Here is a 26,755-nt window from a genome sequence, read left to right as displayed (position 1 = left end):
CGTGAACGGATACGGAACCACAGGTCCAGTATAAGAGTGGCCTATAGGGATCAAAAATCTGACCTCCCTGTGGCCAAACATTTTTTGGAGAAAGGCCATACACTACCAACTTTGAAGCTGATGGCGATTGACCACATACCACCACCGAGGCGAGGGGGAGACCGTAGTATGATACTTCTACAGCGTGAATTATACTGGATCAGAACTTTGAGAACAGTATACCCGGATGGGCTTAATGAAAAAAAAAAAAAATATACCCTTTCTGCATTCTTATAAGTTCATGGATGGTATTATGAGACATGTGATGTCATGCCCACCCTGGGGGATAGGCTTACAGTTGCTTTGCTCTCTAACACATCCAATACTATTTTGGTCATGTATAATCACGTATATGAGATGATGATATGGTGCCCACCCAGGGGGATAGGCTACCAGTCCATGTACTCACAGTGATCATGTGCTTACTGAGGATTACGCTTAAGATCCTTGTTTGATATAGATGATCATGTAATGTTCTTTTTTTCTTTTGTTATTGTAGCCCACATATTCATGAGTAGAGGGATATATGGGTCAGTACATCTGGGAGTGTCTATTAGTCTTGCTTCCCTCAGTTCCTATACTGTATTATATTTATTGGTAGAATTTAAGTTCATTTATTGAATTTTTTGTATTTTTCGATTTCATTTTTTATTCTTTAGGGCCAATATTGTGGCTATTCACTCTAAACAAGCTATGGCTGCAAAAGTTATAGAATTGTTGGCCCATGGATTCAGTCTTCTGTGGTGGGTAAAAGACCCTCTGCCTAATAGTGAGGTTTAGTTTGCTCCCTCCCTAGCCCTTTGCTATGGTACAAAAGGCACTGGGATTTTTGATCGCTAGATTCTCTGATATAGACCTTTGTTTGTTATTAAGCCTTTGAATTAGATGTGGCTATACTGCACTGATCATGATAACAGTCCGATATTAAGTATATGTTCCCCCTTTTTTTCGTATAATACCTCCGATATGCTTCACTAATCGTAGCTGTTGGAGTGAGACTGGTTTTGTCTGTTCACTTAGCCTGTGACTTTATATGTATTAGGTTACATCCTCCATTATGCTAGAGTGGAATTTGTTTTTATTTATACTTGTAAATAATTGTTTCGGCACTATGTTTATAGGTCGCCATGGTAACGACCCCTGGCCGCGTCATTGAACGCAACGTCGCACGGCTGCTGACGTTTTCCGGGCAGCCGGCGTCAGTCTCGGTCCGTGCGTCCATGGGATCGGAGGCAACACAGGTGTGGTGAGTAACTAATTTATTATATGCTATATATGTGGGGTTTTGTGTTGTGCACAGTGTATCCTGACGAAGGCTTGAGGAGATCAAGCTGAAACGTTGATTTTAGCTGTTTTTACTGGAAGGTAATAAAAGTTAATTTTTATACAAGTCCCTGGAGTGCTATCTTGGATATATATTTTTTTGAATTTTGGCTGACAAGCACCGGGCACCTACTATTTACACAGGAGGAGTGCAAGATTATCTTTTGTTTTATATATATATATATATATATATATATATATATATATATATATATCTTTTCAAAGTCACCTTCTTTAGTTCTTGTTTTTAATAATTACTTTTGCTTTGCAGTAAAATTAACGAAAATGTTTGTAATCAGAGAAGATATTCTAGATACAATAATTACCCAAGTTAATGATACTCATTTTATTGACATCAGAAGGATGAAAGGCTAAGGTATTCCTGCAATCTGTGACTATCCACTGAGGTATCTCATACACAAAACTGTTTACCCCGTAACCCTGAAGAGTTTCCCTCTTTGTTGCAAACATGTTGTAGTTCAGATTTAGCGTTCATTACTGCCAATTGAATTATTGAATTACTTATCTTAGAAAAACCTGGCCCTGTTTGTTTTTATTTCTGAATGGACTCTGTTTTGTACATTAAATATTACAATGTTTCTTTCTTTATAGACATTATTCTCCAACATTGAGGACATACTTGCCGTACATAAGGACTTTCTGACCTTGATTGAGGAGTCCTTGCAGCCAGAACCCAACGCACACCAGGAAGTTGGAAAATGCTTTCTAAAATTTGTATGTTTGGCATTGTATTTTGTTTTCTTTCTGAAAACTATCTGTTTTTCCTGCCATGACTTTGGTGAGGGTGACTGATACTGTGGGCAACCATTGAACTAGACAAGTTTAAGGGAAACGTTTTTCTACTTCTACAGGCTAAATATTTGACTGATTAAATAAGTCAAAACTTTAAAGGCATTCCTGTGACTTTGACAAACTTTCTTTTCTGCATCTGGTGTTATCCGTACTCTCTTGTAGTTTTGAGTATTAATAGCTGCAACTTGTGCAGTTTTATTTTCATGTATAAAGCCGATCAAGCATTTGCATTCATGCCATTCAGGTATGTGTGCAAAAATCTAACCAAATGGATTATACTTTTTAAATTGCAACATGATTCATACATATAGCTCATTGTGTAATTTGTAGTAATATGAACCTTAATTTATCACCATTATTAGGTTTCTGTATGCTTAATCCAACAAAATAACTAACCAACACCAAACTCAATTGTTAAAACTTAAGCCAAATCTCCTCCAAGGGTTACAGATCCCACTCAACTTGTAATAACTTTTCAAACTGACGCACTTTATCTATCCCCGGTCGTACTATGACACGTGCAATGATGCCATGTAAATCTAAAGTTTTGTGAAGGAAGGGAATGGGGAAAATAATTACCCTTGAGTGCCTCATGGCCTTGTGCGCTTCTAGGGGGGAACAGTAACTTACACCTTACACCTGTCAGTCATTATACAGAAAATGAGATATGAAACAATGTTTTTAAATTTCCTCCTCATTTGCATTGCGTGCCGTGGCTGTGCCTGGACTGAACTGGATAAGCAGCAGACTGGAATTTTAGGAACATCACTGAAGCTAAAATCTTTCATAAGATTAACTCTGTGGAACTGGACCCCTCTCTCTGTACTCAGAGCAGAATTTACATCTCTTTAACTTACAATTTATTTGCCATTTTCTCTGCCAATGTGCTGCTGACGGCCTATTAAGCTGATCATGATAGGGCTCTGTATAGTTTATTTCAGCAAAGGACAAACACGCTGTACCCATAGAATGAATAATTACTGTATCTTTGTTCTGGCAAACACTGAAATAGTTGATTTGCAGTTTGCATTCACTAATGATTTGTTCTGGATAGATGTCCATGTTTCGTGAAGACAAGCGGCACATTTCCTCTTACAGGAAAATCGCAACATGTTTAGTGGGGTCTGGCAAAGGTCTCCAGAGTTGCCTTAAGTGTCTTGCCAAGTTAGGACTGCAATACATACTCTAAGCATTGTGTGCAGGTGCACAGAGGTGACACATGCTCATATGTGGTTCGGCTAGCAGGCTAAAGGAAAATCACACATAGAATATTGAATCATTAGCAGGATTCAAGGGAATTACCAAAATTACACTGTAGTTTGCCTTTTTCAAATGATAATGAATACATCTAATTGACAGTTACAGACATACATATATATTTTTTGCTTCCAAGAAATTACTTTCACTTCTGTAATCTTGCAGAAATCTCTTTGATAGAAACACATACTGATTTCAATATGTCTCAATACATTAAAATTAGAAAAAAGAGCAGCGTTTTGGGGAATTTTAGGTGTTTTTATATGAATCCTTACTGGAGGAAAAAGTATCAGTATTTGCCATTATTTTGTCTCTTTGTTCTTGAATATTTTGACATCCCTCATACGTAAACATTTTCATTTTGCGCAGTCTATGCACATGCAACAAGCAGAGGTTCTCAATAATATAGGTCAAGCCTCCTGAACCTAAGCCACTGCGGACCCTTAGGAGCTGAACATGTACGTATCCGTTTAGATAAAATAAACAGACCACCTTATAAAAATAGCATCTCAACTACACTTTTGCTGGCAATCTTGTTAACACTTATCCTTAAGCGGCATAGTAGTGTTTTCTTAAAACATAGGTTTTTGGTTGGAATAACCCTTTAAACGTGGCGAATGGGGATGTGGCAAGTATATGAACTGGTCAGCCCCTTGCTGCTCAGAATGTAGAAAATGTGTAATCTGCATTGCAGTGTCATGGATATGTACTCTGATGGATAAACTCTGATATGGGGATGGAAACTATTCTGTCACAACAGCGACATTGTACACAGCTCCAATAATGAGAAGAAAGTGTATAATCTAGAGCATGATTTGATTTCTAGACCAGATCCAAGGTTGCTCAAAATTCTAGATCCTTGCTCATGCATTTACTTGTGAAACTTATATTATATTATATTATTGCTTCTTTTAAAATTTTATTGAAAACAATTTTTAAATGTTATACAAAACAATATAATTCAATGAATTGAGAAATAACACATTATATAAAAGACACACATTAATTTGAAAAAGCAGTTCAAATCAATAGGCACATAGTGTAATATGTGTACTGTGTAACAAGTCTAATCAATAGGCACATAGTGTAATATGTGTAACAAGTCTAATCAATAGGCACATAGTGTAATACGTGTACTGTGTAACAAGTCTAATCAATAGGCACATAGTGTAATATGTGTAACAAGTCTAATCAATAGGCACATAGTGTAATACGTGTACTGTGTAACAAGTCTAATCAATAGGCACATAGTGTAATATGTGTAACAAGTCTAATCAATAGGCACATAGTGTAATACGTGTACTGTGTAACAAGTCTAATCAATAGGCACATAGTGTAATACGTGTACTGTGTAACAAGTCTAATCAATAGGCACATAGTGTAATACGTGTACTGTGTAACAAGTCTAATCAATAGGCACATAGTGTAATATGTGTAACAAGTCTAATCAATAGGCACATAGTGTACTATGTGTAACAGTATAACAACTAAAAGAAAAAAGAAGGGCCTGTATCTCTTTCACAATCTATTTGTTTAAAACGAAAGACTGCAGCATAAATAATAGAAAAAATAAGTCTTAAAAGGGGAGGAAATGGGGTGGGGGGAGTATTCATCCCAAATGATTATATGCGTGAAGAATAAAAATATATTAAAGAATATATTATGGTTACTATATAAGAATAATGGTTAAATTATTGGCATTCATACACATGCACAATCATTTGTCTTTCATTAAACTAAAGGTTCATGGGTAGTAATGGATGAACTTTGTTTACATTTTCCATGAGGTTTAAACTAACAACTTAAAATGGCGTTATATGTAGTGTCAGGATTACTAATTGATCCCGCACGCAGAATTGTATCACACCTAGGACTAAGGATAACGTCTAAACGGACCTTAGAATGGCCAGACTTAAAGGAACACTATAGTAACCTAAATTACTTTAGCTAAATAAAGCAGTTTTAGTGTATAGATCATTCCCCTGCAATTTCACTGCTCAATTCACTGTCATTTAGGAGTTAAATCACTTTGTTTCTGTTTTATGCAGCCCTAGCCACACCTCCCCTGGCTATGATTGACAGAACCTGCATTAAAAAAAAAACTGGTTTCACTTTCAAACAGATGTAATTTACCTTAAATAATTGTATTTCAATCTCTAAATTGAACTTTAATCACATACAGGAGGCTCTTGCAGGGTCTAGCAAGCTATTGGCATAGCAGGGGATAAGAAAATCTTAATTAAACAGAACTTGCAATAAAGAAAGCCTAAATAGGGCTCTCTTTACAGGAAGTGTTTATGGAAGGCTGTGCAAGTCACATGCAGGGAGGTGTGACTAGGGTTCATAAACAAAGGGATTTAACTCCTAAATGGCAGAGGATTGAGCAGTGAGGCTGCAGGGGCATGTTCTATACACCAAAACTGCTTCATCAAGTTGTTCAGGTGACTATAGTGTCCCTTTAACGTATCCAAGAATAGTCAGAATACTAGCTGAGGTCAGGGATAGAGAATCAGACACAGCAATGAGAAAAAGCCAAAAGTCAAGGATACCAGAATGCAGGGAAGTCAGAATGAAGCCAAAGTCAAATACCAAAAAAAACAAGATCAGGAAGGCACTCTTGGATTACCACTTAGGCAGAAACTACGACAGGGCAATGAGAGAATGGAAACATTAGTTTAAATAACCCTCCTTTTATTCCAATTGGTAGTAACCGGCCTTTGACCCCAAAACGTGCGTGCGCGTGACGTCACATGCACACCGACGTCATCATTAACGTGGGAGGCCATGGGGTCATAAAGTGGCATAAATCCACAGCGGCCGGCATCCCTAGACATGCTGGGTTTATCAGGTATCCGGGCGCGTGGTTGCAGATGAGCACAACTTTTCCTGTCAGGACAGTAAATACTATTATAGACATTTATATGTGCGGATGAATCCGTTACATGTGGAAACAGAAAAATAAATAGGAAATGTTGATAATGTCTATGATCCATACACAATGTTTACAGCTTCTGTATTACTTAAACCTTCCATGAGCAGCAGTTTCTAACGTTATTCTGTATTATATTTACAACGACAGAAAGACCGCTTTGCAATTTATGATGAGTACTGCCGAAACCATGAAAAAGCACAGAAGTTACTGCTTGAACTTAACAAAATCAGAACAGTGAGGACATTTTTATTGGTAAGAATTCAGGAGTTATGATTCTGTAATGTAGTTTTCTGAATTATGGATTGGTTCTGCTGCTAGATAATTACATGACTTTTTATAGTGCTGGTTTAAATATGGTGTTTGTGTCCACGTTCCATGCCATCATGATATAAAAATGTAGGTTTTCTACGTATTTGCATTCACATATTTTTAGTTTGTAGAAATGATGATAAACTCAAAATAAATTCACTTTTAACATAGTAATACTAAAACGTAGACTTACCGTAGATATGTTTTCTGGGCTTGTCTGTTAGTTTGATAGCTGCAGTGTCAAAGAGGTTTTCTGAACGATTTTTTCTGTCACCTGCTGAAATTTCTTTTTTTAAACTACTTGTAATTAATAGTAATAATATATTACTCAAAGAGCAGGTTCTTTCATAATTGTGCAAATGTAGTCACAAATTAGATCTAGTTCAATTTATTGAAAGGCCACACATTAAATATGTGAGTATAGTGTTTTTTTTAACAAGTGCAAGTGATCTTTACCATGTACCTTTTCATTCATAATTGTTGCCCTTTTTCATTTTGAAGTTATATTCACTTTGTTTGTTTTTGGCAATTGAGATGAAAATAAGGAAAATTTGTAGATTTGGCTGAACCACTTTGTCCAAAAAAAATAAACATATTTTGGGAAGGCCGAACTTTGGGCATATGGCAATTCAGCTTGTCTGAATTTCATGAACAAGAAAAGGATGCAGGAAAATGAATCAGATGAACTAAAATGGGCAGCAAATGTGTCAATCGGTGTACTGCAAAATATAATCTACCGGTAAATATTATGTAAATGTTTTGCAGTATACTGATAGATGCATTTTCCGTTATGACAAACGGGAACCAATAGAAGGAAAAAGAGCAGGGAAATAAATTTATATTTATATATTGACCCCGTATGATTTTTATTTATTTAACTGTTTAATGAGTCAGCTAGTTGCAAGCTTTTTCCAGCCGCCAAATAATTAACCCTCATGCCTGCTAGCACTGCCAACAGGCAAAAAGTTCTTTATAAAAAAAATTCAAATTCACTAGAAAAAGCAAGTGAATGATAATTTGTGAATGTGGAATCTGGATGACGAATGCATTATAAGGCGATTGCATCAAATCTGGTTGAGCCGACCAAATTTCAACCTGCGGTGTTTTGTGAATGACCCTGTAAATGTCTCACTCCAGGTTAGCATGGGGAGTGTCAAATGTTTATAGACATTATGAGAAAACTTGGGTTAGAACTGAAAATATGCACATCTCAACATTTTCATACAAAATTCACAAAGTATTTAGATGAAACAAGTAACATTTTAAGAGCCGAGATCCTGTGATTTGCTGCGATGCTGTTGATATAAAAACATAATTTCTATATAGGACGTAGGATCAATTTTTTCTTGTATATGATCCATTATGGTTAAAGGAGGCACACAATACACACACACAGGGTTATTTACTAAGTGGGAATTCAAAGTGAATTCAAAGTGAATAGGAAATTTAAGGCGGCCGTAGCCGACCTGAAAGCTTAGTTGACTTTGAGGATTTTTCCAGTTTAGATTTTTTTGTTCTTACATTTAACATTCATTTTGAATTCTCACTTTAGTGAATAACTCTGATAATGATTTAGTATGTGCTTATTTTTCTTGATTAAATATTTTCATATGATGATGATGATGAATATGATGATTGTTACAGTTTCTGATTCTTCAGAATGCCCATTGCAGTAGTAACAGCATTCTTATAGAAACATAGAACGTGATAGCAGATAAGAGCCATTCAGCCCATCTAATCTGCCCAATTTTCTGAATACTCTCATTAGTCTCCGGCCTTATCTCATATCTAGGATAGCCTTATGCCTATCCCACGCATGCTTAAACTCCTTTACTGTGTTAACCTCTACCACTTCAGCTGGAAGGCTATTCCATGCATCCACTACCCTCTCAGTAAAGTAATAATACTTCCTTATATTATGACCAATTACATTAGATAATATGTCACACGCTGTTTCTTTCAAATAATTATATAATTTGCCTGTAGAACAAAACACACTACACTATTTTTTGATTTGTTACAGTAACATAATCTGTTGCCAACGTAACCTGTAAACATTATCCTACAGCTTGTGCGTGTTCTGTACACATACATATTTTAATACCATATCATATAGCTTTAAAAGCTTTTTTTTTGTATTTTCTTTCTATAGAATTGCATGTTACTAGGAGGGAGGAAGAACACAGATGTTCCACTGGAAAGCTATTTAGTAGCGCCAATCCAGAGGATCTGCAAGTACCCCCTTCTTCTACGTGTAAGTATGCAGCAGTTGCTAGGAGATTTTATTAGAGGTCTGAAGCAGTCTACAAGATTTATTTAAATCTCTTTCATAGAATCACTTCCCTTTGCCTGCTCTTCCTTCAACAGGGCTGCTATTATGCGAACCAAATTTGGCACAAAGGGGACAGTATCTTGCAGTAAACATTGTGTAAGATCTCTGCTGGCACAGTTTGCACCTTGTATTTAACTTCCTATTCCATTGACAAATGGGGCATTAAAATACCGTGATCCTCGATGGCACATTTCTTAATATTAGTAGGATGGTTACAGGATTTAAACTTATTTAGGATATATGCATGCTTTATGAGATGCTGTAAACCAAGGCTGTGTGAATGCAGTTTTTAAAGAATATAGCTTGGGGTGTTCTGCGAAACTTAGAGAGAAGTGTTTTGTGAGCTGAGCATGGGTTTAACTACGTACTGAAATCACCAGTGAAATTAATGGGGGCTCCATACAGTCCCCCGACAAATATATGTACACTCCGATTATCACAGGTAAGAAATAAAATATTGCTGTGGCTTGTTTATTAACCTAGGAATTGGTGAGAATTGAGATGGGAATTACAAAGTTATATATAAAAAAATTGTCTCTAATGCATTTATTTTGCAGCTTGATCATTGTGCAAGATGCAGCTTTTATTAGTGTGTGGGATAAGGTAGAAATCAGAGCATTATGTTAGGGGCCCTGACACGCAGGCTGGAGTCAAAAGCAAAATAAATGAAAACTGCAATTCATGAATAAAGAAACAAAACATTTTCTTTAATTGGCACAAGTATCGGAGTTACCCACTTTTCAGAGTTTGCCCAAATAACCAGCTCTCTTTTAGGCTTCTCTTTCCACTTGGTTTCTCCCCTTCTATCTCAGTGTACCAGAAATGTCTAAATTATTACAAATGATTTAACAACAAAACAATATGTATTCATTATATTACCCCTTAGGGATGGAGGATATTGTCCACGTTCTGAACCAAAACAAAACCTGGAATTTGAGCAATATGCCCGTACAACCATAATTTACCTCTTTCATATTAGGTGCACCCACACATTTTTAATATAAATTTGTTCAAGAGAAACAAGGCTTTCATTTCACATTAAATATTTATATATGAAACATAATTTAGAATGAGTAAATTCTAAAAGAGTGTTAGAAATGAAGAAATTGTGTTATTTTCCAAGTTCTGCATGGCATGTTAACTGTGAATGTCATAATACTGTTAGCTTTTACTGCAATAAAATACACATATTTGTATTCAGCAATGTCTCACAGGTACAACAGTACCCCCTATGTACAGGTTTTATGGGTTTTTGGAAAGTTACAGGGTTTAATAAATTGGTTTGCCTGGCCTATGATGCCTTCGAGACCCTATTGAAGCCCAGGAAAGATAATTATCCTCCTCATGGCATGCAATTTGCAAAAGTTGACAACTCAGGGTATTCAGAATTTTTGTATGGCCAATCTTTAGTAGCCAATAAAGCCTGGGCAAAGTTAGTATTCATATTAGTTTTTCACATTTTTCACACAAACACTATTCTTTCATTGATGATATTATTGTCATCATACATTTTACTGCTCTACAACACTCATATTTGTATTCAGCAATGTCTCATGAGGACAACAATAGTCAAATATAGGGCTGGCAAATTAAAGGGATTCTATAGTGTTTAGGAATACAAAATCGGTATTCCAAACACTACATTCCACCCCCCTCTCACGCCCACAACCTAGTGGCAAATAAAGTGTTAAAAAAAACTTTATTCACTTACCTGATTACAGTGCCAATGTCCCTCGGCGCTAGGTCAGTGCTCTGCCTCCTTTGACGTTATCCGACAGTGGGGGCTAATATCATTTCATTCTAAGTGTATATTTATGCATTATTTTTTCATAATGTGATATATATTAGTTATATGTTGGTGGATATGCGTGACAACCCAGACAGTCTCCCTGGTGTTAAATTCTAGAGACGTGACAGTTCCTCTTTAAAGGGACTCTCCAGTGCCAGGATGTTTCTCGGCGCTGGGTCAGGCTCAGCCTACTCTCCTCCCCCGCTGACGTCAGCCAACGGGGGAGATCTAATGGGCATGCGCGGCAATGGCCGCGCACGTGCATTAGACCTCCCCTTAGGAAAGCATTATTCAATAGCGTGAGGACGTCCAGCGTTGCTTAAAACACGTTTCGTGTTCTAAAAACATGGAAGTCCCTCTAGTGGCTGTCTGATAGACAGCCACTAGAGGAGGACTTAACCCTGCAAGGTAATTATTGCAGTTTATGAAAACTGCAATAATTACACTTGCAGGGTTAAGGGTGGTGGGAGTTGGCACCTAGACCACTTCAATGGGCAGAATATGGTCAGCTATGCTTCCAGTTTGATTATATTGGCCTTAAACTTGAAATCCATTTAGAATTTCTGACTGTTCTGAAGTTAGTGAATAACTCTGTCAATGTGTTAAAGCATGCATGTGCAAATGGTAGATCTCTGGATGTTGTAGTACTGCAGGTTCCAGAATGCTTTGCCATTCCAAAGGCTAGTGAAACATTGAAGTGGTTGTAGTTCTACAAAATCTGGGGGATTTATATTGTGCCCAGCCCTGTGTTAAATAAACACTCTAAGCACCATAATCACTACAACTCACTGAACTGTTTAAGGTGCCATGGGTGACTTGGTCCACTCCACTGGAAGTCTTCAAACCATTTTTGAATGGTTTGGCTTCATACCTGGGATCCTCCACATGACACTCCCCTCCTCCACTAATAATGCCGAAGATCTTGAAGCTCCTAAGCAGGAACTTCCGTTAGCTCTATTGACTGAAGCCCTACCCTGTGGGGCAATCAAAAATATAATATTTACACACGCAGCATACAGAACCTAGCACGTTCACTCACTAAACACAAGTTTCAAAGCTCACAGTATTAAATAGGTTTTTCTAAAAACCTGACTTCTGCAAAAATAATGGGGGTTTAGTTACAGTGATATGATCAAACACTGCATAAGAAATGCAATTTCTTATAAAACATTTCTCATGGATGAATTATGACATATTTCAGAACATAAGCAGGATTATTAATCAAATCGTAAATTCTACCTAAACTCAAAGTCAATTTCACATTTTGGGCTAAGATAGCTAAACTAGAAGCACAGCTGATGTACCCTTACTTTTTTTGCATTCACTTTGAATTTCCAACAATTCATACTTTAGTGAATAACCTTGTAGATGTTTTCTTTCAAATGTTTTTTATTTAGAAAAATATTATGTTAATCAATAAACGAAAATGGTAATGATCTACGTAAGATAATATAACAGGTAATGGTCACAAACAGAAATGTATAAACATAACTAGAATACGTGGCTGTGATAATGAACTAGAAGTTATTAAGCTAAAAGTTTTTATGTCATAGTGACCGATAGAAAACGTATAATACTGATAGAATAATAATAAACTCAGGGCTAAAATAAAATAAAATAAATAAATAAGGGGGTGGTGGGGGGGGGGGGGGGGGATAACAATATTGCGTCCGCAATGAAGCCCAACAACCATTAACAATAAAAAAAGAAAACAAATGGAAAAAAATAGATAAGTATATTCAAGAGAAAAAAAGGTTGTCGTGTCTTCAATAATTTATACGGATAAAATTGAAATGAGAAAGAAATAAAAAGAAAAAAAGATGACCTGTAGATGTTTTCTAAAAACAAGTTATTCGGTGAGAATATAATTAATTCAGTCTTATTACAGAAAATCCTCAACAGTTACCTCTTTGGCACATCTGTCGGCAAATTACTCCTCGGAGGTTAGAACATAGTAATACCACTGCACAAATACCCATTGTGAAGACACCCAATCAGCGCCCTCTAAAGTGCTGCTAATCTCCTAAATGCCATCCCCATAGCACAATAACCATTACCTGCTTCTTAACATTCTATGTGTTTTCCATGATGTCTAACCTTTCTGCCCTAACAGGAGTTACTGAAAAGGACTCCAAAGCGGCACACGGAGCATGGATCCATTGTGGAAGCTCTTCAAGCAATGAAAGCTGTGTGCTCTAACATTAATGAAGCCAAGCGACAGATGGAAAAACTGGAAATCTTGGAGGAATGGCAGAGCCACATAGAGGGATGGGAGGTAAAGCCACCAGTTCCCTGTGAACTCAAGAGATATTGTGCTTGAAACATCCTCCAGTCATTTAGATCACATTGCTTCCCATGATGTTTGATTTGAACAACCCCTGAACCACTGCATGCTTTTATGCATGGCGTTGAGTAGAAATTTGTGTGAACGAGCATTTCTACATGATAAAGTCAGTGTGTATTCACAGAGTGCCATTATTAGTGTCTAATTTATTTTGTAATTACATTGTTTTACATTGGGATTAAGTAATTAACCACTCCATGGTTTTCTTTGAAGTATGGGAAGGTTCTCTTTTAAACCAGTCAGTGAAATGTTACCATTCCAATCTTCCATGGATCTTTTTCAGCATATGATTTTGCCACTCTACTGCTCTACTGCTCAACCTCCATTTACTAAGAGAAATCCGTATTGTTAACACAACTTTCTAACGTCAACTTTCTAATCTCACTCCAGAATTGGGTTATCCATTAGTGGACTAATGCAGCAACCAGGGCCCTGTCTGAGCCTGGAACTCCAGCTCTGTGTGTGAGGGAGACCTTCTCCAGCTGGCAGTGAGATCAAAGCATCTCCCTCCTCATCCCTTTGCCTACTCACTTTGTTGAAGGAGTGGTGTAGTTTGGACCAATATTAGTTACAGACCAGTTTAAGAGTGCCCTCGCTACGAGGCATTGAGAAGCGGTGGGGGACCACAAGTGATCTGTATCTGATATTGCTACAAACTACACCAATCCCTCAACGAAGTGAGGGGGCACAGGGATGAAGCTCACACACAACACAACAGGTGAAGACCACACACAACACTCAGTCAACACTCTCACACATGCACCACTCACAGAGCCAGGGCACAAGGAGGGGGCTCCTAATCTGAAACCCTGCCTGGAGCTCTGGGCAACCGTTATCTGGCTATGTCTCCCTCTACTGGTAAATATTGTTGTTGCACTTTACTGCATTAGTATTCAATCAGCCTTAGAAAATATTGTCCTTACGTACACTGCTGCCATCATGACATTTTAATCACACCCATATGCAACCAACAGATGTGTCTGCAGAGTGCCTCCGGGCTAAATCTTGTACTTAAGCAGATTTCAACAAATTACTTTTTATCTTTAAAGCTTTTCAGTAGAAGTCTGGGTTTGGGAGTTCATATAAAATGAAGTGTACTGAGATAAGGGTCCAGTATAGAGTTTAACTCAGGTTAAGCAGTATAGGTACATCTTTAATAAGCAGTGAGTGGTTCTAGTGCAGTCCTAAGCTGAAAATTTGCACAAATTAATTTAAATGATCTACTCGGACTTCCAAATGCAAATTGCCAATTGGGCAAGGCAGCTAAATTAATCAGATTAACGTTAAGTGTCTAGAGAGCTGAGATAACAGAAGAAATCTCACTCTATAAAGAGAAATTTCAATCAAAAGGTTGCAAACAAACTTTTTTTGACATCAATCCATTTAAGCCACCTTTCTAAATATATTTAAGACTAAATTGAAAATAATAATGTAATCTATTTAATACCCACATTTGTTGTCGATGGAATGGTTCTACACCTGTAATGATATAGTAGATATATGGTCCTAGTAGATAACGTTCAAATACATATTGTACTGTTTTTCATACAGGAGGTAATATATATCTTAAGAAACAATATCAAAAAGTACAATCAATCTTTTATTAAAAAAAAAAAAAAAAAGTCAAACTTTGCTCAGTGGTTCCCCATAAAGAACAGTTAAATACCACCTCTGGCTTCATTAAATACACATCTGGATTTCAGCTGAGCCTCAGGGATAGGAATAAAGATACAAAGCATAGTGATTTCCTACCAGAAGGAAACATTTAGCAGAGTCTTGGCTTTCCACATAATAATAATAAAAGAAGAAGCTATTTTTAGAATCAGCGACGATCAAAGCATGGCTTAAATTCCCATACCAAGCAAAGTGTTGGCAGTTTCTATTTGTAAACAGAAAGTTATAGGCAAAACGTATTGCTTTCCAAAAAAAGAACATTGTTGTGCAATGAGAGCTATACCCTTGCCATTACTTCCAGTGATGGTTTGCCCTGATTGCTGCCATACCAGTATGGCTCATTTGGGTCTATTCACCAAATAACAGCCCTCAATTTTTTTAAATTTTTTTTTAAAATCAAAACAAAATAATGATAGCTAGAGATTTTAGGACAAAAGAAAAACCAACTAAAGCTATCATTTCACATGGCGAAGCTCTCCAAATATGTTCAATATTTATGTAAGATATTCTAAAATAGTAGCAGTTGTTTAAGGGTATCCATGGAAACAGAACTCCATGCTGAGTCTTTTCAGATTAATGCCCCCCCATTTGTAGGAAGTGCATCCCATTTATAGATTTTGAGCCAATATGAGCAGATCTCTCATCACCTCTTGTTCCTGTATTTCTGCACATATCTCGTCACCGAATACGGATATTCTTAATTTGACTGTTTTACATGGCAGTTGAAAATGTTGAGTGTGGTTTTTTTTTCTTCAAATTAAATTAAGTTGTAATGTTATTGACGTCATACTATATAGACTTAATTGATGTCTTAATTATATTTATATTTAGTTCTAGCATGGCCCCGAGGATGAATAAAAATCCCTCTATTACAGTTTTCTATGAGTGTCTGATTGTATAACAGAGCTCCACAACAAGAATGCTCAGAGTAATATAACAGAGCTCCACAACAAGAATGCTCAGAGTAATGTGTCTTTAAACTACAATACATACAACCTTTTTCTTGTGTTAATTATTAATAGTAAGTCACCTAAAAGCCTGCATCCCCACTCACACCCCTAAAATTAAAGTGTCCCACCTTCTCGATTTGAAATGTTAGAAGGCATGGTTTACCTCTAATGGATATATTTACCTTTTTCGTTAATAGGGTTCAAGCATAACCGATACGTGCACTGAAATGCTAATGCATGGGGTCCTTTTAAAAATCTCATCAGGGAATATCCAGGAGAGAATATTTTTCCTGTTTGATAATCTTTTGGTGTACTGCAAAAGAAAACATCGGTAAGTTTCATTATTATTTCTACCTATTATTATTGGGCTTACTTGTAATTTTTGGTTAGAGCTCTTGCATCTCATGAGTATGACCCAAGCTAACGATACATGCTGGGATTTGGATACTGTATTATATACTGGATTTAAGACCCAAGGATAGTGACATAAGGTCAGAAAGTGGGATTGTTCTAACACTGTTAGGAGGTTTGTGAATTATATTACCCATTGAAATTTTAATTTACTATTTCTGTGGTTATAATCTATTCTATACGAAGACCTTCATAATAGTCCAGTGGACGTGGTAAATATTTTGAGTAAGTGGATGGTGCCATGATTATCTGTAATGCAAATGGGATCCTGCTCATCCCTCACAAGCTCAGTCTCCAAAAAAACATCACCCTTTCAGTCAACTCTTAAGGACCAGATCTACATCTCAGGTGCCTGCAGGCACATAATTCTCAGGTGCCCATATGCCCCCCCCCCCCCCCAAAAAAAAAAAAATCAGATCACCATTGCTACCTCCAAGATTTTGAGGATGCACAAAGGAGTTGGGAAGTATTGGTCTCCCTCCATCTGCAACTTAGAAAATAATGCAATTTTGTTGCAAATTTAAAAAAAGGAACTGGTCTAAAAATGAAAAGTGCACAGAATAGGCACCCCTTATTTTAACTCTGACCCCAGTATCATGGCTATCGGCTTGGGAGGTTTGAGAGTGAATGTGCAGCACCTCACTCTGTTATTCTGGTATTTAGCAAGATACATTTTATTGCTAGTGTCCCTAGAACCTTGTATGTTCTATACAGCTGCTATTTTCATTTTGAGATATAAGTCAGTGATTTGATTTTTCATGCATGCTAACATTTGTTCGCTTTTCTTTCCCTGCTGTTTTGTGTCAGTTATGCCCTTGCGAATGTCCTTTGTGGTCACCGCACATCCTGTACTTGCTGGCAAATGCAGTCTTAATCTTTCTCCTTTCCTATTCCTTACAAGGCCACTGAGCCCGTTCCATTAGACCAAAGCCACCTTTTACGACATCTGCCAAATCTGAGCACAGAATCAGGGTCCATTTCCTCTTTTTCCTTCCTCTTTCTAGCTAAGTAAAACGATTGGACACATTTTTTATGGCAAAGAAATAATAATAAACACAATAACAAAATTATTTATTTTATTGTAGTGGGTGAAATGCTAGTCAAATTCATTCAATTATTTGAGACTCTTCGACATATTATTATTTATACAGTGCCAACAAATTCAGCAACGCTGCCTGTTAGTTGGACTAACAAACAAGTATTTGCAACAAGACGAGTCGGACACACAGGAATAGAGGGTGTTGCTCAAACAATCTTACATTCTGGGGGAATAGCCTATCTGTAATATTCCATGGAACAAAGCCTCTATAGCTATAAAACATTTTACTCTTGGCAACAAAGAAAAGAAACTCCCCTCCTTTTTAGCTGTTAAATAAGTCAGTGCATGATTGCACACTGGGCTGGCCATACAAATTCAAGTTAATGTGTATCAGCTGTCTCACAGCTTTCCTAGAGTAAACCTGTATTGTAGCTGTGCAATATTCATAGATACAAAATAAACAATCAATTATGGTAGAGGAGATCTGGTAATTTTGTTCCTCTTGTTTTTGCAAATGTTATGTGTAAGAACTATTTGTATTATGTGCTTATTTGGTGAACATTTCCTTAGATTGACAGAAGTTATTTGAAATTACATTGCGATTATTGTTTAGGTCCCTCACAGCAATTTACTTTTGCACTTCCTGTTCTATCTTTCACCCACTTCCTGTTTGGTATCGGTTTACCAAGTGCACAACAAAATACATCCCCCCTCACCACCCAGCTACCTATCATTTCAAATATGGTTTATAAAACACTTGTGATGGCCTAAATTGTATATTTGTTCGTGTAACCAAAATATGATTTGATTTACAAAACAAAGCCATTTCAAGTATCTGGTAGCTTTCCATCTACAGAGATAAGGAAATAGGATGGAGGTCTCTTAAAAGTTATATACATTGTTTGCATTTGTGCCTTTGGCCCCCTGCTTCTCTTTAGATAAATAATTTCATGCATTCCTGTATTTCCTTAGGGAAATAAGGGATATTGATAACAAGGGAACTTGCAGACAGCTTTGTTCAAACAATATCAAGGTAGAATGTTCGCTCTCAAGCTGTGAGTTCTGACGGTTAATTTATTGTAATCCATATGTGGCCAAAAAGGCTGTATATTTTTGTAAAAAAAAACTTTATGCAAGTTGTAACTGACAAAAGAGATATCCTATCATGTTTAATATCCTTCACACAAGCAGGGAATCTGATGCAGACAGGATAGAAGTGATCCGGGAAACAGCCAGAGTCAAAGCTGACACTGACTTGATTAAAGGTCACAAACTTGGTAGGGAAGCCAGAGTTTCCTTTAACGCAATGAAGACATTTCAACAATCTGTTAGTGTAAAGCAAACTCAGAAACAACCAACACGACAGGGCAAAACAAAAAAGAAGTAATGTACTATGACAGTGATTAAAAGTGGGGCACAACTGTAATAAAGCAGTCTGAAAAAATATTGTTTACAAAGCCTCTCAGGCCACAAACATCAAAAGAGTCAGAGAAACTGACAGCAGGGCAATGCATATCATTTTCACTTTTTTTTTTTTTTTTATAAAACTCATTTTAATGACATTGTGTGTTTTAAATCTCCATTGTTAGTTTGGAACTCATTCACCTTTTTTGAATTGTGGAAATAATGTGTTACAATCAAATGCAATAAATAAATAAAAATCCAAAATCTTCCTGAAGGAGAACCGCTATGTAATTATCAGGGTTATTTACTAAAATTATAATTCAAAGTCAATTCAAAGTAAATATCAATTTCAATAGACAAACTACAAACATTCCCTGAGTCAGCTATGAATTCAGTTTGGTGACTTTGGCCTTAAATTTGAAATTCACGTTAAAATCACTATAAGTTCTCACTTTAGTTAATATCCCTGTATGCGAGCATCCTCTTTTTCTGTAAATTCCCAGGATTTGTATGTTCTGCAGTGAAATATGCAGAAGCCATAAAATGGCTCAGGCCTTTCCGCCAATCCTGGGCCTTCTCAGTCTTTTTAATGTAAGTGATGTTCATAACCATAAACCATTGTACAGCACTGTCAGGTTTGTTTTTGGTTGAAAGCTGAAGAATGCACAACTGCAAGTAACCTTCATTCTTGAAAAATATGAAAAGTGCGGCTTGATTGCATTAGCAAAAAGCTCAGGGTGACTTCTATTAACTTGTGTCAATAACTTGATAACAGTGCACCTGGCTTAAATTGGAATGCTGTTTTGCAAGGCTGTTTATTGGCTGTATTCTTACACCTTGGGTACTTGAAGAGTTCCTTTAATTAAGAACAACACTGGTCATCAATCGAAGTGGTTATTTTCTCAACAGCCAAAGTGAATTATTTCAAAATACAGCCTTTAAGATCCTCGTTATGTTCATTGTTGATTTCTTAGAATCTTCATAAACAAACTAGGTCTCATAGTTTCAATATTGAAGTAATGTTCCCAAATAATAAGAATGGCATGTCCAGTGCCAGAAGAGAAACCAGTTAATACTTCCAGTAAAATATGTCTTTTAACGCTCTTAGTACTAATAGCGGCCACCCACAATGACCTACCCGTGGGCCATTAGTGGGAAGAACTAAATAAACTCTGTTCTCCAAGAATATAAAGACATATTAAACAGACCCTAAAGGAAAAACTGCAGAGATCCAGTTTTAAAACAAAGTTATTTCACTTTCTAGACGTGTTTTACTGAAGTTTACTGTCTGCTTTCCCATGTTTTTTCTTTGACTGGTGGCTCGGATAAACGTAGCAGACTGCTCAAGGAACAAATGTCATGTTGATTTTCTTCTAAACATTCCAGATACATTTTAGAGTTCTGTGTATATGACATTAATTCAAGGTTTTGGAAACTGAATATATTTTGTGCGTGACCTTAAGTTAATAAATATGCATTCACAATGAACCGAATAAATGTAAAAGGAAGGCTCAATAAGATGGGCAATGTGTTTCATTTATCTTCATTTATGTTTAAGTGTATCATTGACAATAATAATAATTTCTGTTTGTCAGCCTTTCAACTATAACTTTCTCATTTTACAATGTGGATACATTTTCCCGACATGGCTATTTAATTTAAAAACAAAACATGTTTACATATAATGAAGTGATTATGTATCATGCACCTTATTAAATCATTATTCTATTTTTTTTAAATCAAATTTTCTTTAATTGCAAGGCGTCTGAAGAACAGCAAAGCATCCACAGATGGACACCGCTATCTATTCCGTGGACGTATCAACACAGAGGTGATGGAGGTTGAAAATGTTGATGATGGAACTGGTGAGTATAAAACTGCAGAATTAAGGTTACTTAGAATCCTTAAAAGGTAACTCCAAGCATCCTAACCGCTATAGCCCCCTGTAGTGGGTATGGTGTTAGTAATACCCTGGGCTGGTTCTATGGCAATAGGGAGGAAACCGTTTAGCAAAGGTCCCCACCAAGCTCCCTGCTATTTTAATGATGTGCTTCTGGCTTCTGCAGGGCTCTACAAGCTTTAAGCTGCGAGGATCGACATTCATCGGTTGAGAGTGTCAGCTGACCATTTTCAGCCACTAACTGCAACTCTTTGCAACAAAAGTTGTGCAGAGTTGACAATAGACAGCCCAGAACTCTAGTTTGGCTCTGTCTGATCAAACGTTAATGACGCTGCTGGAAGTGAAGTTACACCTCTGGCAGCAGAGGGGGTGAATCTCTGTGTGTGGAATGTTTTAAAGAGAAACACTGCACATGCAGACTCCAGCCACCATAACCATATCAAATAATTGAAGTGGTCATGGTGGTTTAAGTAAAAATTTACCTATTCGGAAACCTGAGATAGAGGCAACAACCTTTTTGGGATGAATTTACATTTTCTCTCCTTTCATACTACCACAAACCTAATGTAACAAATGGGTCTATTCCAGAATAACAAGGCTACGTTGCTGAATTTGTTAGTCTCTGTTTGGAAAACAGGTAGTTGTGCTGAGCTCAGCTGTGACTTAATGTGTAGAATTCACTTAAACTTTATACGTTTAGTCTTCGTTTGAGCAAGTTTGCAGGTAGCTGAATTTGGAAGGCTCTCAAGGATAATGCTACCTTTTTTTTTTTATTTGAACATTTTCTAAATGCAAACAGTACATCTTTTTATTTGGTTTCTTTTTTTATATTTGCCATGTGATGACAATATATAAGGTATCAGTGTTCATTAAAGAAAGTATCATTCCTCTATTTAAAAAAAAAAAAAAAAAAAAAGTAGTTGAGATTGAAAACATAAATTGTGCAAATATGCATGTATAGCAGAAGAAAGGGTTGCAGATGTGTTTTTTTTTTTTTTTTTGACAAATCTTTATTTCTCAATTTAGTTGTGGTTATGACCGGTTCAAAGAAAAAAATTAACAAGTTTATGATGTAGAAGTTGCAAGCAGTAACAGTGTGATCTGTCCAAATCAGATATAGAAATAAGCCCACATTGAATTTTAAACAGGGGCCACAAGAATGTGTGATAAGCTTTTGTAAGAAACTAACAATTGACCCTTCAATAGGAAAAAGCATGTTACAGTTTAGTGTTTGATCATTAATCACATAGTTATTGTAACATTATAGTACCCAAGCTGAGTGTTTGCTGCATAACAAGTTGCTGTTATTTTCCGTGTTTTAAGGGAAGGGGTTATGGCAGCAATTAGATTAAGAAAATCATGTAATATCTTTATCATATTTAAGATGTGGCCGCCTATTCCTATTCTGTTCTGGTGTGACGACCTTTATTGGCGTTATAGAGATTGTGCAGACGAGGTAGGTAAGAACCTGCAGATATATGCCTCTGACATTTGCGTGACACTCAAGCCTTGTGGGATACATAAGGTCAATAACGTATTGAAACTGGAGGCTCTAGGGTCGGTTATTGGGCTCAATATGCAGTTAGGAATGTGATTATGTAACAGGGGTGTTATAACAAAGTAACTATTTAGCTGCGTGTACATGTTTCGCCACCATGGTGCTAGAGATATAGTATGTTTCTTTCAGGTTGCAATTATCGTGTACTGAATGCATTAAGTGGAGGGGGGCGGGGGGTTCAAGTAAGTTACCACACATATAACCAGAGAGACTTGCGATTTATTGTCAGCTCTCGTTCTCAGTTTGCTATTGGGGTTGCGTTCCCCAGCTGTAAGTGCCTCTTCGGTAACCTTGCACCAAGCGTTAATAACCTGTGTGTTGTGGTGCCGGATTTGTAGACCCCTCAGACCTATGTGTCACCAGGTGTCCCTATCTAGGTACGAATGCTCATGACTCACTGGGTGTGTGCGGTCATAGAGGTGGGATGAATAGGTGGCCACCTGTTTCGCCTGTTGGCTGCATTCTGCCCATAACCACTTGTAATGCGGCCCAGTTGCCATCCGAGCTGCCAGGCGGCGTGGGAGGCAGGAAGCCCATTACTTACTGTGCTTTTTCTGCACAGCTCCCTTGCGCGCCCTGCACTGAGGGGGCAGCTAGGATATGATGTCATCTCGGTATTGGCATCACTACTGGGCATGTGAGTAACCTGTGCAGGAAGAGCACAGTGTTCTCATCACAGTAGAAATTGGTCACCAGAGAGAGGATCCACTCCAGCCTTCCCAGAGCAAGGTAGGGAGGCTGGGTGGACCTCTTAATTACTAAATGCATATGTATGAATGTGATTTTTGTGTGTGTATGTGATTGTGTTTGTGTATGTGTATGTGTGGGTCTATGATTGTGTAATGATGTGTATGTGTGTGTGTATGCCTGCGTGTGTATATGTCTGATTATGTGTGTGTATGTATGTGTGTATAGGTCTGTGATTGTATCTGTGTGTATATCTGTTATTATGTATATATCTGTGATTATTTGCAAAGGTCTGTGATTGTATGTGTGTGTCTGTGATTGTATGTGTACGTGTGGGCCTATGATTGTATTTGTTCATGTCTGTGATTATGTGTGTGATTGCGTGTATGTCCGTGTGTGTATGTCCGTTTGTGTATATCTGTGATTGTGTATATGTCTGCGTGTATGTAGGTGATTATGTGTATAAGTCTGTGATTGTATGTGTGTGGGTCTGTGATTATGTGTATGATTGTGTGTACATTTGTGTGTATATAGGTGATTGTGTGTATAGGTATGTGATTGTATGTGTGTGGGGTCTTTGACTGTTTGCGTATATCTGTGATACATGTATGTATGCAATTGTGTATATAGATCTATGATTGTGTGTATGTCTGTGATTGTATGTTTAGGTGGCTGATTTTGTTTGTGTATGTCTGTGGTTATGTGTATGTCTGTCATTGTGTGTGTGTATAGGTCTGTTATTTTATGTGTATGTGTGTATCAGTGATTGTGTGTGTATGTGTAGATCTGTGGTTATGTCTATATGTATATGTATAGTAGAAAGCTCCCTAATTTGGTAACCTGAAATATCCCTCATATGGATAACAAAAAAGGGATTTATCTACTAAACAAATTAAAAATCAAAGCTAAGAAAAGGTCTTTTGAAGTTTTATTGTATAAATTAATCATATATTTTGTGTGTGGCCCAAGACAATTCCTCTTTGCTCAATGCGGCCCAGGGAAGCCAAAAGGTTGGACACCCATGATGTAGATCATAAATCCTCAGACAGCTAATAATTTAGTTTGGTCCAAGATGGCAATGTACAGTAATATCAAATGTTCTCATTGTTTGACTTTCTACGAATGCATGCTTGTTGCAATATAAATGGCAAATAAAGCCAGACTTGCACAGAGGGGTGCCAAGTCAAATAAAAGGCTTTAACATGGTTCTATGTTAGATACAATCCTTACATTTGGGATATATAGCGGTCTACATCTAGGCTACGATTCAGTCTGTGTATCTTTTGTTTCTTTGCCCATTTTGTCATTTATACAGTAATGGTGACATATATTGTTCCCTTCCTTTGTATTGCATAGTTTAGGGTAGACTGAAACGCACATTTTTTTCCGTGGAAATCTACAAACACACATCTGCCTGGGAACAGTCAAAAACGCATTGAAAGGGAATATTTAGTCATCCGCTTCCTGGTGGACGGAATCATAAATTCTTGGAGCCACTGACGTCTCCCAGCTTGTGTAGACAATAGCTGTAGGACCTTACTTATGTAACCTTTTCAGTGCCGAAAGGTGTGTTGTTAGCACAATTGCTGCCTTGACATTACAAAGGTTAATATGGAATAAAAAAATTATAGACTCAAAATAATCACACCCACAGTGAACACACAGTATATACTTAAGTACTGGAGTACAGGAATAATGATCACATCAGGGAAATGTAAAAACAAATACACATAGTGCTTTCTGTAAAATAAGGAAATACTCCAAATATAAAACAAGAGTGGAACTCACAAAGGTAGAGCAGTATCAGGCTCTCTATCAGGGATGCCCAAAAGGTAGATATCCAGATATTTCAAAACTACAACTTCCATGATGCTTTATCATTCTAGAGAATGCTAAAGGCATGCAAAGTATCATGGGAGTTGTAGTTCTTCTACCTTTGGGCATCCCGACTCTATATAAACAGCTCCAGGGATGCCTATACAGGCTAATGATATGTATCCAGAACAGGAACACCGGATCTCGGGATGTTGTCAAAAATAAAAATACACTTTATTAATCAAAAAAATATTTATAAACTCAAATAAAATTTAAAAAAATGCACGTAGGAACTAAAGGACTAGAATACAAAAGTAGAAGCAGTGTACAAACAATCTAGAGGCTTAAAATGAAAAATCACCACAAACGCCCTTAGTATTCAGTTCCTTATAACAGCTGCTTGCTATTATAAGGATCTCAATACGAAGGACTTTTGCGGTCCTTAACTTCCTATATGCAGTTTTTCATTGTACTTGAGTTTATGTTTTATATATGTATTATTTAACATTGTTATTCCTTGTTGTCTTTAGATTCAGAGCCCCCTTTAAAAAAAATAAACAAAAAAACTGTTATGGAAATGTTACAGAGCTTTAAACCTTTATTAAAGCTTTGGGACAAACAGACACTCCTCGTTCTGCGACATCATCAGAATTGCTGAACTCTGTCCAATCCAATACTTCACATAGATATGCACTAGGGTCGCAATCCTGGCTCCCCACCAATCTGAGGTTTCTCACAGAGAAGTATTTGTTCCAATGTTTCTTTAGAGAAGCATTAGCTGCCTCTGGCATCATCATGTTGTGTGTATGCTGAGACCAAATGCGAACAACTTGATAATCAAAGGCTATTAAAGGACCAGTCTATTGTGATCCATAATAAACTGAGCAGTAAAGGGACAATATGAAAGATACGAACGGGCTTATATATTTTTAGACACAAACTATTATACTTTTTTTTTTTTTTAATCATTCTTTATTTGTCGGATTTTTTGTGAATTTAAGTAAACATATCGATATTCGGGAGAGGGGGTACAGAAAAGAAAAGAGGGAAAGGGTTGGGGTGGGGGTATAACATTTGCATCCGATCAGATTTGTACCATCGCAGGGTACGCATAAGAATATTATTATGCAAGCAATGGTATACAGTGATGTATCGGTATTGATTGGTGGTCAGGAATCCATGCGTTCATTCTCGCTCTTTTGGGAGCCAGTAATTGTGTATACCAATATCGTCGCGGTGGGGGGGTTGCCTTTAGGTTAAGGGGGGGGGGGGTGGGGGTCTGGTCAGGTCGTGAGTCCAGCCAGGGTTAGAGTGTCTAGTCCCGTCGGGGACGTTGTTTGGTTCCTGTCCGTCGGGGGTGATTCGTTTAGGGTTGCGTCAGGGGGCTTGCCTGGTTGATCGCCCAGTTGGTATTGGGTGGTGAGGGTGTTGGGGACTCGTGCTGAGGGTAGTCCTGCTGTAGATCCAGATGTCGGGTTTGTCCATCTCTTGTCGTTTGTGATAGGCTGTGCGTGGTCCCTACAGTGTCCCCTCTGTAGGGTCGAAGTAATGGTCTGTATTTGTCGGGTTCGGTAACGTGTATGTTGGTGGGGTGGTCGTCTGTGCGTCCCTCTGATGCGTGGGTGTGCTGTGTGTCTGTTTGTGTTGTGTTAGGGGACGTCATGACGGTGGGTTTAGGTAGGTGGGTTGATATCCCTGCAGGTGGTCTTATATGGGTGAGTTGGGATATAGGAAGGGGTTACAGCCTGTGGACCGCCCGGGGCGTCGGTCCCCCCCGCCCGGGCCCCGGGAGGGCCTAGAGTGAGTAATGTGGAGTATGAGTTTTGTGGTGAGCCAGTGTTGTGGTGGAGTGTTGGCGGTTCAGTCTATACTGATGATGTTAATCTTGTCCCTGTCTGTGTGTGCGAGTCACCAGGGGATAGTCGTGTCCCCCTCCAGCCATGGGTCCCATATTTTGTGGAACTGTTTAGGGGTGTCTCGAATTAGTGCCGTCAATTTGTCCATTTGCGAGCACTCTACTATTTTTCGTGTGATCATGTCTTGTGGTGGGATTCGGGGCGTGGACCAGAGTTCTGCAATGGATCTGCGGATGGCCAGTGCGATACGGGCAATTAGTTTGTTTTCTGATCTTGTGAATGGTTCTATGGGTTTGGATAGCAACAGGGCCCAAGGGTCCACC

The 26,755-nt window shown here is 37.7% G+C and overlaps 1 protein-coding gene across 1 annotated transcript in view; it reads left to right on the top strand.

Annotated features, from left to right (window-relative positions):
- Positions 1 to 26,755, top strand: part of PREX2 (phosphatidylinositol-3,4,5-trisphosphate dependent Rac exchange factor 2) — a 331,151-nt gene that overhangs the window by 53,778 nt on the left and 250,618 nt on the right. The window contains exons 3-8 of the mRNA XM_063451343.1: positions 1,975 to 2,097; positions 6,512 to 6,616; positions 8,826 to 8,927; positions 12,908 to 13,069; positions 15,960 to 16,093; positions 20,378 to 20,481. Of these exons, the coding sequence (XP_063307413.1) occupies positions 1,975 to 2,097; positions 6,512 to 6,616; positions 8,826 to 8,927; positions 12,908 to 13,069; positions 15,960 to 16,093; positions 20,378 to 20,481 (730 nt within the window). The remainder of the gene's footprint in view (positions 1 to 1,974; positions 2,098 to 6,511; positions 6,617 to 8,825; positions 8,928 to 12,907; positions 13,070 to 15,959; positions 16,094 to 20,377; positions 20,482 to 26,755) is intronic.

The sequence above is a fragment of the Pelobates fuscus genome, chromosome 4 (assembly GCF_036172605.1).
Source record: "Pelobates fuscus isolate aPelFus1 chromosome 4, aPelFus1.pri, whole genome shotgun sequence".
NCBI lineage: Eukaryota > Metazoa > Chordata > Amphibia > Anura > Pelobatidae > Pelobates > Pelobates fuscus.
This window is presented reverse-complemented; position numbering and strand designations above follow the sequence as displayed.